This window comes from Diabrotica virgifera, chromosome 3, assembly GCF_917563875.1.
Source record: "Diabrotica virgifera virgifera chromosome 3, PGI_DIABVI_V3a".
In the NCBI taxonomy this organism is placed as follows: Eukaryota; Metazoa; Arthropoda; class Insecta; order Coleoptera; family Chrysomelidae; genus Diabrotica; species Diabrotica virgifera.
The window spans coordinates 52,224,257-52,241,928 of record NC_065445.1 but is presented as its reverse complement, the minus strand read 5'-3'; the positions used below and the strand labels follow the sequence as shown (position 1 = coordinate 52,241,928).

General features: G+C 35.4%; 2 protein-coding genes across 5 annotated transcripts in view; one reads left to right on the top strand and one right to left on the bottom strand.

Annotated features, from left to right (window-relative positions):
• The window catches only part of LOC114349276 (uncharacterized), a 599,066-nt gene that overhangs the window by 142,319 nt on the left and 439,075 nt on the right, over positions 1-17,672 (bottom strand). The window lies entirely within an intron of this gene.
• Positions 993-2,265, top strand: LOC126881842 (uncharacterized). Its single transcript, XM_050646451.1, has 2 exons — positions 993-1,895; positions 2,098-2,265. The coding sequence occupies exons 1-2, from the start codon at positions 1,131-1,133 to the stop codon at positions 2,116-2,118; spliced, it is 786 nt and encodes a 261-aa protein (XP_050502408.1). The 5' UTR covers positions 993-1,130; the 3' UTR covers positions 2,119-2,265.

Here is a 17,672-nt window from a genome sequence, read left to right as displayed (position 1 = left end):
CCACTAGCACTGGATTTGAAACTCGAGCTTTTCGCTATGTCTTCTAGTCTCATAAAGAAAGGTGCGAATACACGTATTAGAAACTATTTTAAAGAAAGAAGACGACGGTTAACTGTAGTACGAGTAAACAGATCAGATTGACACAGGAATCCAAAGGGATAGTTTCATGGTATCCGACTAACTAAACTTACCCTCACATGAGCAGCGAACATAGTCAGAATCCAGAACGATCTGTCAAGACTCTTCCATTGCAAAAATGGACAAAGACAGGGTAATGAGCTATCGTGTCTTTTTTAGTCTAACACAAATGGTCTACATATCTATAAGTTATCGGATATGCAGATGACATCGACATTATGGATAGGTCCATAGAGCCTCTGGCCGATGTATTTTGGTCATTAAGGGCTTCTGTACAGAGAATGCGACTACATATAAATGCCCAAACGACCAACCATATGTTTTGTACTAGGTCAAGCTACCAGACATCTATAAAAATAATAATAATTGATGATTTAGAACTGGAAGGTGTGGATACCTTAAAAAACTTAGGCGCGCAATTGACTAAAGATAATAACGTCAGCGAAGAAGTTAAAAGAAGAATAGTATTTATCAATAAGTGTTACTATAGCTTAATAATACATATATGACCCCAAAACTACCCTGAGTAATTAAAATTACCGTCTATAAAACACTAATAAGACCAGTTCTAACATATGGATTACAAATATGGTCCCTCACATAGGCCTTACAAAGGACTAAGAATTGTTTAAATGCTTTGAGCGCAAAATTCTAGGAAGATATGGAGGAATACAAGGTTTGTGGCAAAGAAGTCACAACTTTGAGTTGTATATGTTGTGTATTTAATTGTGAGTTCTGAGTTGCTTGGCAACGTTGCGTTGGGCTGTCAACGACGACAGATGACAGGTAACCAAAAACTGGAGGAAGCGCTTCTCATCTCTGTATTAGATAATATAATTGATAATAAAGTAATCAAAGTACAATTTAGTATCTGTATCACGGGCTCAAACGTAACATTTTGGCGACGGGATAAAAAAAAATAAAGTGAAGTTCCTATTTACGATAGGGTTTATACAGAGAGGTGTTTTATATTAGTTATTGTAGTCAGCAACATGGCGTTGATAGGTAATATTGAAGCTTTTACCGGTGTTCCAGAAGAATTTGAATCCTACATAGAAAGATTAGAACATTTGTTTACTGTTAATAAGGTTGAAGAAAATATGAAGGTTTCAATGTTAATCACACTAGGAGGTACGAGTCTTTTTCAGGTGTTGAAAAACTTAGTGGCCCCAAAGAAACCAACCGAATTTACGTTCCAAGAAGTGAAAGGGAAATTGATTAAACATTTTTCTCCACCTGTGTCCGAAATCTACGAACGTTTTGTTTTCAATCGGTGTGAACAAAAAGCTGATCAATCTATCTCTGATTACAGTGTAGAGCTAAGGAAGTTGGCAAATTCTTGTAATTTTGGACAGTTTCTAGAAGAGGCTCTAAGGGATAGGTTTGTTTGTGGGATTAGAGACGAAGGAACACAAAAGAAGTTGTTGGGTGATGTAGATTTAACATTTCAAAGTGCTTGTCAGTTAGCTTTGGCCTCAGAAGTAGCACAGAAACAAGTTAAGTTATTATCTGAGGGAGGTAATATAAATGTATTAAACAGAGGCAAGCATAGAAATCCAAAGTTTAGATCAACTCTCAGTGCAGATCAAAGTTGTAAAAATTGTGGCAGAAGTCATCATAGAGGTAAATGCCCAGCTGAAAAATGGAGATGTTTTTTTTGTGCAAAGTTTGGTCATGTCAAGAATTTCTGTCCAGATATTCGACCACAACCTGTGAATGTAGTACAAGAGGAGGAATATAACATTGATAGTGACGAGGTAAATAATGACATATTTAATCTTCATACAGTGAGTGATGTGTCAAATTCTGCATATCATGTAACCCTAAAGATAAACAATAAAAATGTAACCTTTGAAGTAGATACTGGTGCATGTAGAACAGTAATGTCTGTATCCAAATTTAAAAATGTACTAAATCTAGCTTTAGCACCTGTAAATTACAAACTTACTGCTGTTTCAGGTCAACCTATTAAAGCTGTAGGTGAATGTACAGTGAATGTACATTATGGGAGTAAAACATGTGAGTTGCCATTGGCAGTTATAGAGTCAGGTAAGGAATTCACGCCACTGCTTGGAAGGAATTGGCTCAATATCTTGTTTCCTGACTGGAAAGCTATATTTTGTATGGATGGGCAAATAGGTCATATAAATGAACGAGATGATCTAATTGAGTCTATTAAAAATAAATATAAATTATTATTTGATGGCAATATGTGTAGTCCAATCAAACATTTTGAAGTAAAATTTAACATAAAAGATAATGTGATTCCTATTTTTAAAAAGGCATACTCAATGCCATATGCTATTAAGCCATTAGTTGAAAGAAAATTGGATCAGATGGTTCAAGTCGGTATTTTAAAACCTGTCAAACATAGTGAATGGGCTTCACCCATTGTAGTTGTAGCTAAGAAAAACACTGAGGATATTAGAATTTGCACTGATTTTCAAGTTACGGTAAATAAAGTTTTAAGTGTAGAGCAATACCCATTACCACTACCTGAGGATATTTTTGCAAGTTTAGCTGGAGGTAAAATATTTTGTTGTATAGATTTATCAGGTGCCTATCAACAGCTTAAAGTAAATGAGGCCTTCCAAAAATATTTAACTATAAATACACATATTGGCTTATTTAGGTTTACTAGGTTAACATATGGTATAGCAAGTGCACCAGCAATTTTTCAATCGGTAATGGATCAGATCTTGGCAGGTATACCAAATGTTCATTGCTATTTAGATGATATCCTTATTTCGGGTACTTCAATAGAACATGTAAGTAGATTACTGGAAATAATTTTTAACAGATTAAGTAGTTATAATATCAAGGTAAATGCTCAGAAATGTTCATTTTTTAAAGATCAGGTTGAATATCTTGGTCACCGTATAGACAAAGATGGTATTCATCCTACTAGTGATAAATTAAGAGCTATTAAAGAGGCACCTGAACCTAAAGATATAACACAACTCCGATCTTACTTAGGATTAGTTAATTACTATAGTAAATTTATCCCTATGTTATCAGGCCGCTTAAAACCGTTATATAAATTATTGGAAAAGAATGTAAAATTTAATTTTAATGCAGAATGTAAAGCTGCTTTTTGCTTAAGTAAGGAGTTAATTGAGGCAAATCAAGTTCTGGCACATTATGATCCTAATAAGCAAATTGTGGTTGCATGTGATGCTAGTTCGTATGGAGTGGGAGGTGTTCTTAGTCATCGGTACTCTGATGGTAGAGAAAAGCCTATACATTTTGTATCTGGAACTCTTAGTAAGGCTGAGCAGAATTATTCCCAAATTGAACGTGAAGCGCTAGCCATTATATTTTGTATTAAAAGTTTCATAAATATTTATATGGTAGACAGTTTATTTTAGTGTCAGATCATAAACCACTTAAAGTGATCTTTAATCCAGATCGTAATATTTCAGTTATGTCAGCATCTAGAATAATACGCTGGAATGTTATATTATCAGCCTATGATTATAAGGTAGAGTATCGAAAAGGGTCACAAATGTATGAAGCAGATATGTTATCAAGGTTACCACTAAGTGATCCCACGGAGGTTGATGGTTACATAAATTCGTTTAATTTAACAGAGGAACTACCCCTCACCTTTGAGGATGTGGCTAAAGTAACAAAGACAGATACGGTTTTAGTTAAGGTATTAGATTTTGTAAAGACAGGATGGCCTAGTAAAATCACTGATCCAGTTATGAAGCCATATTTTTTAAAACGACATGAGATGTCTGTAGAAGAAAACTGTCTACTTGTGGGTTCAAAAGTAATAGTCCCTACTGTTTTGAGAAACAAAATTCTAGAATTAATTCATGAGAACCACACTGGTATGGTAAGATCCAAAATGCTTGCTAGGTCAATAGTTTGGTGGCCAGGTCTACAACAGGATATTGAGCAAATGATCTCCAGTTGTGAAATATGTCAATTATCACAAAACAATAGTGAAAAATCTTTAATGCCCTGGCCTAGAACTGCTAATGTTTTTGAACGTGTTCATATTGATTTCTTTTTTTTTATTAATGTCTCTTATCTGTTATTAGTGGACAGTAAATCTAAGTGGATTGATGTACATGTCATGGTAAGAGGTACTAATGTAACAAATACTATAGAAAAATTGAAACTAACATTTTCTATAATGGGCCTACCAGACATCATTGTTAGTGACAATGGCCCACCATTTAATTCTAACTGTTTTTTGAAATTTTGTGAAATAAATGGTATCAAGGTAGTAAAGTCTCCTCCATATCACCCCCAGTCCAATGGTACTGCTGAGAGACACGTACAAACAGTAAAGGTTGCGTTCAAGAAATTTCTTTTAGAAAAGTCAACATTAACAGTAGAACAAAGGTTAGTCAACTTTCTTTTTACCTATAGAAATACTCCCTGTGCAAATACAGGTGTAAGTCCTAATGAGTATATTTTTAAAGTTAAACCAAAAGCAGTCATTGATTTGATTAAACCTAAAAAGGGTAATTATTGCAGTTACAATAAAGCATTAGATTTCAAACAAATTGAATGCTTTTTAGTAGGGGAGAAAGTATTAGTAGGAAGACTAGGTCCTTATATAACAGATAAGTGGCAGGAGGGTAGTATAATAAAACGGGTAAGTCCAGTGACATATTTGGTTCAAGTAAATGATAGAGTTTTGTACAAACATGTAAACAGTATTAGGAAATTTTCAGCTACTACAAACATAGAACAACCAAGTACTTCACTGACTACAAACCATGGGTTAAGACCTGCAGTAGTTCAAGAAAATTGTAATTCCGAAATTGTCGACCCTCTAAGTCACCAAATGACTTCTGTCAAAATTAAGGAAACTAGTCCTGATTCAGAAGGGGGTCTACAGTTTGGAAGTCCTGTTAAAACAACAGACCATTCAATACCTTTAGAAACTATTAATCCAACAGGTATTGAATTGAGACGTAGTAATCGTGTACGTCATCAACCACAGAGGTTGGACTTATAAACTTTTAATTATAGGTAAGGAGGGAAATGTTGTGTATTTAATTGTGAGTTCTGAGTTGCTTGGCAACGTTGCGTTGGGCTGTCACCGACGACAGATGACAGGTAACCAAAAACTGGAGGAAGCGCTTCTCATCTCTGTATTAGATAATATAATTGATAATAAAGTAATCAAAGTACAATTTAGTATCTGTATCACGGGCTCAAACGTAACAGTATAGAAGTTTCGGGGAGCCACACCATGAAAATATGGGAGAGAGTAATTGATAGACGGATACGTGAAGAAACCGAAATATCTGATAATCAATTTGGCATTATACAGGGCAGATCAACAACAGATGCAATTTTCATTGTAAGGCAACTGATGGAAAAATACAGGAATAAAGAGACCAACGCTCATATGGTACTCATTGATCTTGAGAAAGCATATGATAGAGTTCCTCGAGAGATTCTGTGGTGGGCACTCAATAAGAAAGGAGTCCCTGGCGAATATATAAAGGTTGTGAGAGATATGTATGAGGGAGTAACGACTAGTGATAGGACAGGTGTGGGAGAGACTGATAAATTTCAGGTGAAAGTAGGATTGCACCAAGGCTCGGTGTTTAGTCCTTATTTATTCTCATTAGTTTTGGACCAGATAACAGCGAAACTACAGGGTAGCATTCCATGGTGCCTAATATACGCTGATGATGTAGTGTTAATAGGAAATAGTGAAAGAGATTTAGAACAAAAACTGGAACAGTTGAGACAAGCTCTGGAGGAAAAAGGTTTAAAACTTAGTAGGACAAAAACAGAGTATTTGGAATGTTCATTTAAAGATGGACTTACTACAAATAAAATGGTATCTTTGGATGGTGAAATGATTGTAAAAAGCAATAGTTTTAAGTACCTAGGATCGGTATTACAGAGTAATGGAGAAATAGATGGAGATGCATGCAGTAGAATTAGGGCTGGATGGATGAAGTGGAAAGAAGCGAGTGGTGTGTTGTGTGACAGAAAAATTCCAATGAAGCCAAAGGGAAAATTCTATAAAACAGCCATAAGACCGGCTATGATGTACGGAACTGAATGTTGAGCAGTGAAAAATAAAGAGGAATAACGAATGCATGTGGCGGAAATGAGAATGCTTAGATGGATGAGTGGAGTGACAAAGAAGGATAAAATTAGAATTGAGTATATTAGGGGAAGTCTAGATGTGGCACTAATTGATGCCAAAATGAGAGATCATAGGTTAAGATGGTTTGGTCATGTTCAACGTCGATACGTTAATCACCAATACGAAGAATAGCAATACGAAGAATAGCTGAAGTGCAGATTCCTGGAAGGAGTAGGAGAGGAAGACCAAAGATGACCTGGGGGGAGACGATAAGGCAGGACATGTTGGTAAAGGGGATTAACATTGACATGACCCAAGATAGAATTGTGTAGAGAAAGAATGCAATTAGGGAAACCGACCCCACATAGGGATAAGGCAAAGAGAATGATGAGAAGTTTCGGGGGAACTGACGTACCATTCATAGATGGATTAGATGGATGGGACAAGTAATCAGGCGAGATGATATGCAGCAGTCATAAAAGTATTTGACCAAAGAGGGCCGATGGAACGAGCCAGAGGAAAACCGAGACTCATATATCAAGGCAGCCTAGGAAACAACTTAAAATCTATTGGAGTTAGAGCATGGAGACGAGTTGCCAGAGAGAGAAGTGAATGGAGAAGTTATCTCAAGAAAGCTTTGGCTGTGATGCAAATGGTAATAATGATGATGATCATGACTCTAGTATATATTTCTTGTAAATTATTTCAAAATTAATTACTATATATTTTATTCTAGTATGCCAATAAGGCGGCTTGGATTGAAGCTTGCATCAATCTAACATATTTAGAAGTGTGAAATCTCCGTATTCTTCTTCTTTTTTGGTAGACATGACTCTGTCTGTTTTTTCAATGTGCCTTCAGTAAGTTGTCATTCCATCGGTATCGTGGTCTACCCACTGATCGTATTCCTATGGGGGACCGTCTTTAGCAGTTCGTACTACCCTATTTGTTCTTGTTCGGCTTATTTAGTCGTTCCATTCTATTCTGTGTTTTACCCAGTTATTAATTCTGTCCCATAGTGTCTTGCCATCGATTTTTCGAAGGATTTTTATCTCTGCTATTTCTAGCATTCTTTTTGTCCTCTCTGGATCAGGTTGTGTTTCTGCTGCATATTGTTATTATTGGTCTAATGACTGTTTTGTAAATTCTGCCTTTAATTTCTTTTTGATATTTTATTTTCTCCATATTGTTTCGTTCATATCGAAGAATGCCGAGAATCTCCTGAACAGACAGAATAACCAATGCAGAAGTATCTACTAAAAAGAAAAGAGAACAGCAGGGAGATACTGTGTTTCATCAAAATAAGAAAACTGCAATATCTGGGTCATAAAACACGTGGTGATAGATATGAATTCCTAAAATTAATAATGCAGGGAAATATTCAAGGAAGGCACAGCATAGGAAGAAGAAAAATACCCTGGCTGAGAAACTTGGGAGAATGGTTTGGATGCAGCTCAACTGAACTCTTTAGGGCTGTAGTGTCAAAAGCAATGATGATTGCCAATCTTCGTGGCGAAGATGACACGTAAAGAAAAAGATTGTTTCATTCGGGCAACCCGCGGCTCTGTTTGCTTTATTCACATGTCTATTAAGCTAGAATAGCCATTTAATAAGGGAGCCATGAGACTTACCCCATATTTTGTTGCTATTTTATTGCTAATATATTACGCAAATTAAAAATATATTGCTTCATCCCCTTCAGAGAAACAGGTGGCTATTCCAAAAGTCGCTTCCGGCGGCCTATTTTATTGCTAATTAATTGCTAATTTATTACGCAAAATAAAAATTTATTGCTTCAACCCCTTCAGAGAAACAGGTGGCTATTCCAGCTTAATATTAAGTTAGAATAGCCAACATTCATATTTCCGGAACGAAAGTAGATAGAGGGTAGCTTTCGGCGTCATATTTTATTGTTAATTAATTACTGAAAGATTGGGTACACAAGAATTTACAAACTCACCCCCATTCAATCCCTACCGTTATCATCATTCCCCGGAATCCACAAAAAGTGAAAATAACCAGTTTAAAGACCTAAAACCCAGTGGGTATTTTTTGCTAATTAATTGCTACAGGTGTAAGCCAAAAATGAATGTTTTGCTTCATCCCCTAACGAGCAACAATGGCTACTGCGGTTTAATACTTAAGCTACAATACCCAACACGAGGAGAGAGAGAGAGCAAATAGAGAGTCGCTTCCGGCGGCATATTTTATTTCTAATTAATTGCTGAAAGATGAGGTATACTAGAATTTACAAACTCATCCCTTCCAGCCCCTACCGTTATCATCGTTCCCGGATTTCACAAAGAGTGAAAATAACCAGTTTAAAGACTTAATAAAACCAAGTGGGTATTTTTTGCTACTTAATTGCTGCAGGTCTACGCCAAAAACGAATTTTTGGCTTCATCCCCTAACGAGAAACAATGGCTACTGCGGTTTATACTTAAGCTACAATACCCAACACTCCTATTTTCGGAAAGAAAGAAGATAGGGGTTTGCTTCCGGCGGCATATTTAATTTCTAATTAATTGCTGAAAGATGGGGTATACCAGAATTTACAAACTCACCCCCTCCAACCCTTACCGTTATCATCGTTCCCAGGATTTCACAAATAGTGAAAATAACCAGTTTAGACTTAAAACCAAGTGGGTATTTTTTGCTAATTAATTGCTGCAGGTCTACGCCAAAAACGATTTTTTTTTGCTTTATCCCCTAACAAGAAACAATGGCTACTGCGGTTTAATACTTAAGCTACAATACCCAACACTCCTGTTTCAGAAACGAAAGCAGATAGAGGGTCGCTTCCAGCGGCATATTTTATTGCTGGTTAATTGCTGAAAGATAGGGTATACAATAATTTACAAACTCAACCTCTCCAACCCCTACCACTATTATCATTCCCCGGATTTCACAGAAAGTGAACGGTAGGGGTTGGAGGGGGTGAGTTTGTAAATTCTTGTGTACCCCATATTTCAGCAAGTAATTACCAATAAAACATATCTCCAAAAGCGACCGTTTATCTATTTTCCTTCCTGAAATATGAGTCTTGGGTATTGTAGCTTAAGCATTAAAAGGTAGCCATTATTGCTCGTTGGGGGATGAAGCAAAACATTCATTTTTGGCGTAGACCTGCAGCAATTAATTAGCAAACAATGCCCACGTGGTATTAGGTCTTTAAAGTGGTTATTTTCATTTTTTGTGAAAACAGGGGACGAGAATAACGGTAGGGGTTGGAGGGGGTGATTTTGTAAATTCTGCTAGCTATACCTCATAGTTCAGCAATTAATAAGTAATAAAATATGCCGTCGGAAGCTTTCCGAAGCCGACCCTCTATCTGCTTTCCGTCCTGAAATAGGAGTGTTGAGTATTGTAACTAAGTATTAAAACGTAGTAGCCATTGTTTCTCGTTAGGGGATGAACCACAAAATTTATTTTTGGCATAGACTTGCAGCAATTAATTAGCAAAAAATACCCACTTGGTTTTATGTCTTTAAACTGGTTATTTTCACTCTTTGTGAAATCCGGGGAACGATGATAAGGGTAGGGGTTGGAGGAGATGAGTTTGTAAATTCTGGTATTCCCCATCTTTCAGCAATGAATTAGAAATAAAATATGCCGCCGGAAGCGACCCTCTATCTGCTTTATTTCCTGAAATAGGAGTGTTGGGTATTGTAGCTTAATTACTAAACCGCAGTAGTCATTGTTGCTCGTTAGGGGATGAAGCAAAACATTCATTTTTGGCTTACACCTGTAGAAATAACATTCTGTATCGAGCATCGAAACAAAACGGACGTGTTGGCTCTCCGTGTTTACAAAGAGTTTTTCAGTGCTGCAAATAAATTTATTAATAAACAATTGAAATAGATAAGACACATCATTATCGAAAGCGATAAAATACCAATTAGTGATAAAGTGATCAGTCAATGAAATGAAAAAAATTACCAGATTGTCGATAGTCTGAGTAAGTAGTTAATTTTTATTTGCTAATTGTTTTTGTTAAATCATTTAAAATTTCTGAATAGAGATTCCATATAAAACTGTGCTCGTGACTCAGTGTAAAATGGAAATTCAAGTAGAAACACAATAAAATGTTTCCACAACCAGATTTATACCAATCGCAAAATGAAGCGATATCATTACAGCAGGATAATGTGCTGTTTCAAGAAAACTATCAACGTTCACAAAATGAACAAATGCTATTTAGCAGTTGGAAATTATCTGAGGCCGAGAAGAACAAGGCCTTGGAAGCAACTCGTCAACTACAAAACCAGCTAATTAACATGCAAAAAATGTTTGATGAATTAAATGAAAAATATACACTGCTCGAGAAAAAACTGTCTAACAATATCGATAAACAGACGGTTGAGTATCATACAGACGAAGATGATCTTGCACAGGAAACAGAGTGGATTCGTGCGAAAAACAGGAAAAAGAGGAAAATGGACACTTCCCTAACACCACCACGAGAAGAATATAACAACACAAAAAGTCCTGAAAAACCTAAAATAATTGAGAAACCCCCACCGATTATAATAGAAGGGGAGAACAACTTTAACGATCTTCATGCTATGGTACTTAGCTACCAAAATTCTCAAATAAAAGTCATCAACGACAAAACTATAAAAATTAATGTACAAAAAGAGGAAGATTTTAAACTGCTTACCGCAGCATTAAATGATAAGAAATATTCATGGCATTCCTATGAAAACAAGCAAAATAGGCCCATTAAAGTAATGGCCACTGGATTACATCATTCTGTAAAGCCTAATAATATTGTCCAAGAAATGAGGAGACGTGGCTATAAGCTCATCGAAGCTACACCCAAGCTAAAGTATAATACTAAACAACCTCTTAATATGTTCATGTTATCATTCAGACACGATGAAAATATCGATAAAATATTCGGAATTTCTGATATATTACAAGTTAGAGTTCAGATTTTGCCGTTAAGAAAATCCAGACTCGTGCCTCAATGCAAAAAATGCCAAGCTTTTGGTCATACGCAAAAATATTGCGCAAAGCAACCACGATGTGTTAGATGTACCGGAAAGCACCTGACTATCGATTGTGATAAACCTAAAAATGCCCAACCAAAATGTGTCCACTGTGGAGAAAGTCATCCTGCAAACTACAGAGGATGCATGGTAGCAAAAGAAATGCAGAAGTTAAAAGACAATCGAAATAAGAGAACTACAATACCTAAACAACCACAAAGGGTGCAGCAGCAGAATCCGATATACAAAACCAACGAAAACAAAAAAACCTACAGCCAAGCTGCTAGAGGTAATATAGAAATTGAAAGTACTAACCCAAAACACAGCTCTAACATTGAGAGCACTCTCCAACAAATACTGGAAACACTGACCAAAATGGATGAGCGTATTACTAGATTAGAATATAGCACCAAAGGAGCTATTCCTAAGAATTTTAATGCCAGATAGTCTGAGGATAATGGAATGGAATGCAAATGGACTACTGCAGCATCAACAAGAACTGCAGACTGTCCTAGACATTGAAAAAATAGACATTTGTCTCATTTCTGAAACACACTTTACAAATGAAACCTACATTCATTTTAAAGGATTTAAAGTATACCATACCTTACATCCGGATAATACAGCCAGAGGTGGTAGTGCTATCATAATAAAAGAAACAATTAGACATCATCAAGAAATATGCTACAAAACAGAAATGTTCCAAGCTACTTCAGTATGTGTTAAAACAAAATCTTTTGAGCTTATCGTTACCGCTGTCTACTCTCCACCAAAACATAACCTCAAAAAAGATGAATATCTAGAATTTTTGAATAGACATGGCAAAAGATTTATAATTGGTGGTGATTTTAATGCCAAGCACACCCATTGGGGTTCTAGGATAATTACAACAAAGGGGAAGGAACTCTTGCAGGCAGTTAAGCAATTAAAATGTGAAACACTTTCAACAGGTAAACCGACTTATTGGCCTACTGATTCCAACAAAATTCCAGACCTGATTGATTTTTTTATAACTAGAAATATTTCTGTTAATTATTTACATATTGAAGAAGCTTGGGACATGAACTCCGATCATTCACCCATCCTTCTCACAGTTAGCGATACTGTTATTCAAAGCCAGCCACCTCCTAAACTGACTAATAGACTAACAGATTGGCGGAGTTTTCAGCTTCACTTAGAAGAAACAATCAATCTCAAAGTTTCACTAAAAACTAGATATGAACTTGATGAAGAAACGGAATGTTTTGTTAAACAAGTTCAACAAGCCGCTTGGAATAACTCACCTGAACTGATTCATAGAGTTAAAGGTAATAATTACCCTAAAGAAATTAGAAAGCTAATCGAAGAAAAAAGAAAACTCAGAAGGATCTGGCAACGCTCTAGAGCTCCATCTGATAAAACAAAACTAAATAATGCTACACAACAGCTTAAAAGAGAAATTAAAAAAAATAAAAACGAATCAATTAGTAACTATCTAAGAGAATTGACAAATGATAGCACAACTGATTATTCCCTCTGGAGAGCCACTAAGAAATTAAAACGACCGATAATGCAAAATTCCCCACTAAGAAATACAGATGGAAGCTGGGCAAAAAGCAATTTAGAGAAGGCTAATAAATTTGCTGAATATCTCGAGGAAACATTCCAGCCAAATGAAGGTGATAACACACTGCAATGGGAAAATGCCACACAGGAAGAAGGTGAAATTAAACTAGTCACCCCAAAAGAAGTGGCCGACGAAATTAAATCAAACATCAATCCCAGGAAAGCACCTGGGTTTGACTTAATTACTGGGGAAATCTTAAAACAACTTCCTAGAAAAGCCATAGTAAAACTGACATATCTCATAAATGCCTCGTTCAGATTAAGATATATTCCCAAGATATGGAAAGTGGCTGAGGTCATAATGATCCTTAAACCTGGAAAACAACCAAATACAGTATCATCGTACAGACCGATTTCATTGCTACCCGTAATTTCAAAGCTGTACGAGAAGCTTTTGCTGAAAAGGTTGAAACCTCTCATAGATGCTAAGGCTCTAATTCCATCACACCAGTTTGGGTTTCGAGAAAGTCATTCAACTATCGACCAAGTCCATAGAATAACGGATATAATAGAGAGGTCGCTAGAAGGAAAGAAAGTTTGCTCAGCTGTCTTCCTCGACGTAGCGCAAGCTTTTGATAAGGTATGGCACGAAGGACTTAAGTACAAATTAAGCAGGATTTTGCCAAGACAATACAGAGAATTATTGGAATCTTATATATCAGAGAGAGTTTTTAGGGTTAAGCAAGAAGAAGCCTACTCGGAACTAAAGGAAATCAATGCAGGAGTACCACAAGGTAGTGTGATAGGACCGGTCCTATACCTATTATACACTAGTGATATCCCTGAAGTACAACATAATACAATAGCTACCTTTGCTGATGACACTGCCGTCTTAGCCGTAGGTGAAGACCATGAAGAAGCAGCAAGAAAATTACAAATATCTCTTAACAGATTTAACGAGTGGACTAAACGCTGGCGAATTAAATTAAACGAAATGAAGTCAGTGCATATAAATTTTACAAACAAGAAAAATCAATACATTCCTGTTAACTTAAATAATACTCAGATACCATATGCCGACACCGCAAAGTATTTGGGTATTACACTAGACGCTAGGCTACGCTGGAAGGCCCATGTTAAAAAGAAACGAGAACAGCTTAACATGAAGTATAAAAAAATGTATTGGCTATTGGGAAGACAATCCACTCTCTCAATCTACAATAAAATACTTTTGTATAAACAGATTATAAAACCTATATGGACATATGGCATCCAACTATGGGGCTGCGCTAGTAATACAAATTTAATTATCATTCAACGATTCCAAAACAAAGTGCTAAGGAGCATTGTCAACGCTCCATGGTACTATAGGAACAGTGATCTCCATAGGGACCTAGACATGGATACTGTTAACAAGACCATAGAAAAATTTGCCAAGAGTCACGAACAACGACTTCTTCAACACGTCAATGTTGAGGCCATCCAGCTCCTCGACAACACGGATCTAGCTAGAAGACTCAAGAGGAAGAAACCCTTCGAGTTAGTTAAGTGAAAAATAGTGCACGGTGCAAGTGATGGTACAAGTTAAAATTTGTGCAATATATTAACAGAACCTAGGGGGTACTATCGAGTTTGTCCTTAGTATTAAGTTTTTTTAGTAGTAATTTAGGTTAGAAATAAGTTGCTCATTGATCACATTATTTGATCAGATTGTAATGTTCTTAAGCATCTTATTGGTGTTTAATAAATAAAAAAAAAAAAAAAAAAAAACCTGTAGAAATTAATAAGCAAAAAATACCCACTTGGTTTTAGGTCTTTAAACTGGTTATTTTCACTTTTTGTGGATTCCGGAGAATGATGATAACGGTAGGGGTTGAAGGGATGAGTTTGTAAATTCTTGTATACCCAATTTTTCAGCAATTAAGAAGCAATAAAATATGCCGCCGAAAGCTACCCTCTATCTAGTTTCGTTCCGGAAATATGAATGTTGGCTACTCTAGCTTAATATGAAGCTGGAATAGCCACCTGTTTCTCTGAAGGGGTTGAAGCAATAAATTTTTATTTTGCGTAATAGATTAGCAATAAAATAGGCCGTCGGAAGCGACTCTCTATCTACTTTCGTTCCGGATATATGAATGTTGCCTATTCTAGCTTAATATTAAGCTGGATTAGCCACCTGTTTCTCTGAAGGGGATGAAGCAATAAATTTTTAATTTGCGTAATAAATTAGCAATAAAATAGCAAAAAAATATGGGGTAAGTCTCAATCCTTATGAAATGGCTATTCTAGCTTAATATACATTTTATTCACTTGACCTTACACTTCTGTTTCGAGCCTTCCGTAGCTAGATAGTATGATACCTAGATATTTAAACTCCGTCACTTCTTCTATTATCTGACCCTCCAGCTCTAATTTACATCTTTTTATATTTGCTGTTATAACCAAGTTTAAAATCGAATAACTAAATTAACTAAAAATACTTTTCTGAGCCGACACGTAATTAACAAATTTGCTGGAAAGTAAACCATTGTTTAAAATCTCTGAACTTGAGACCCAAGCAATCGCTAGCGTGCTATAAAATAATACCATTCGTATAATTGTTGATTCTATAAAGGAAAACCAATTAAATTTCACCGTTTTACATCCATTAGATTGTATCATGACTATTTCCGAAAATTCTATTCACGAACCACCGCTTTTAATTTACTTTTATATTGGCCCATCTAACCGTTGACCCTTATGTTCAACTTGATCCAAGACCTATAATTATTGAACTTTCTGAATTTATGTTTTACCGCAGCTTCGTAAAAAGTTCGTTCTCGGGAATCACTAATATACCATTTTTAAGTCCATCAATTTGATAAATGCCCCAGGCAAGTGCCATCGATTACTGGGTTTACCTTTTTCAAGAGATAAGCTAGTAATTTGTCTCAGATTGCAGGTCAGTATGTATTTGGCAAAACTTTTTCAATAAGGTAAAATCACAAAAGAATCCTGGCTCCTGTATGTGTTCTGACAGCTTTTAAGATCTTTTATGGTTGAGAGGAAAAGTTATTTTAATTTGTCTTTCACTGTATTACAACTAAGTTTCATTAAGTCATCAAATAATTATAATTATGTTATATTTGAGTGGCTTCATATCAATGACGGACATGTGCAAAAAAATTAAAAATTAGTTAGTATTGGTTTCTTATAGAATTTTTCCTGTTCTTTTCAACGGTGATAATAGATTCTTTCAAACACGGACGCAAATACGTTATTTTCAGCTTCACAGACGAATGTTTGTTTCAAAAAAGGACTCCTATGAAGGTTTATTTCCAAAACGGACATCTCTCCAACAGCCCACTGAGAATGCTGTATTGTGATCACATGACTGCGAAATCAACGAATCAATCATGATATGTGAATCAATATTATAGGAAGTGAGATTTTCATAAAGAGAATAATAGCATCTGTGTACAAAAAAAACTAATTTATCTAAATTTTTCTTGCATGACACATGTTCGTCTTTGATATTAACCCACTTATTTTTTAACGTATAACGAAAAACTTTGTTTATTTACGTATTTAAATTCATAATATGGAAAATTGCTATATAAATATGGTTTAGAATTAAAAACTGTGTTTTAATGTGCGAATATATCATTCTAATTTAAATATTGTGAACTACAAAGGTACTTTACTCTTGAAAGAAATTAATATTTTTTGAGATGCCTCGTATAAAATTGATAAAATCTATGATATGAAGGTTGCATCTTAGATCTTAGCCCATGAATAACTTTTCTTCGTCAAATTGAAATTAAAAGAGTTATAAAGGAAAATGATGTTGGTATTCGTAATTTGAGAAAAATGTTCAAATATTTTGTTTCCATAAGGATATAATAGAATATACTAGAACATACTTTTTTATTCCAACAGCATTTCATAATAACATTTTCAATATTGTTAAATAAACAAAAGTACTATAACCTTTAGATGCGATGGTCGGATGACCTGAAGAGACACACTGGGTCAAAATTGATGCAAATTGACCAAGATAGAGAGGTATGGAAGAAGGAAGAAGGAAGAGGAGGCCTATATCCAGGGATGGATGCTTAGGGCTGATTAGATAGACTATACCCTTTAGTGAAATTCACATTTTTTGACATACCTGGTATAATATAGATAAAATTATTTGATATCTGGATGGCTAAATCCTCAGTTTAAGACCATGTAGCACTTTTTATGAAGAATAACTTTTTTTCGTAAAATTAAAAATAAAAAAGTTTCCCATAATATATGTGTGCAACTTAAGTGAGACCCTGTATATAAGTACACATAAATATAATGTACATAATACATACAGTTGAGTCTGCGAATCTTTACCCGTGCGTCATCATTTAAAGCATACGAAATAAGTCGATGATAAGTCGGAAAATGAAATTTACTAAACGCAACAGCAAGTGACAGTAAATGACATGCTGTTGCGTTTAGTAAATTTCAATTTCCGACTTATCATCGACTTATTTCGTATGCTTTAAATGTTGACGCACGGGTAAAGATTCGCGGACTCAAGGGTATTACTGGGTAGACAGCTCAAATAAAATAATAGTGAGCTGTCATTTAACATTAAATTAACATTAACAAACAAAATTTATTTATTTGACGTTTCAATTTTGTGTTGACGTTTAGTTGCGTCAAACAAAAACAAATATTTATATTTGAAGAAGGATTGTGACGTCGCAATGTCGAGTTTGGGGTCGGATATCTCGAAGATGGCTAGAGATACCGAAAGGCTGTTTTCATATTTTGGACTCAGAAGAATAGGAATCCATCTCTAAATCAGCTCTAAGTATTTCAGGACGAACTAACGAAAGAACAGACTTTGCGAATAATTTATAAACAAAAAAAACGAGCTGTCATTCAACATTACATTAACGTTAATAAAT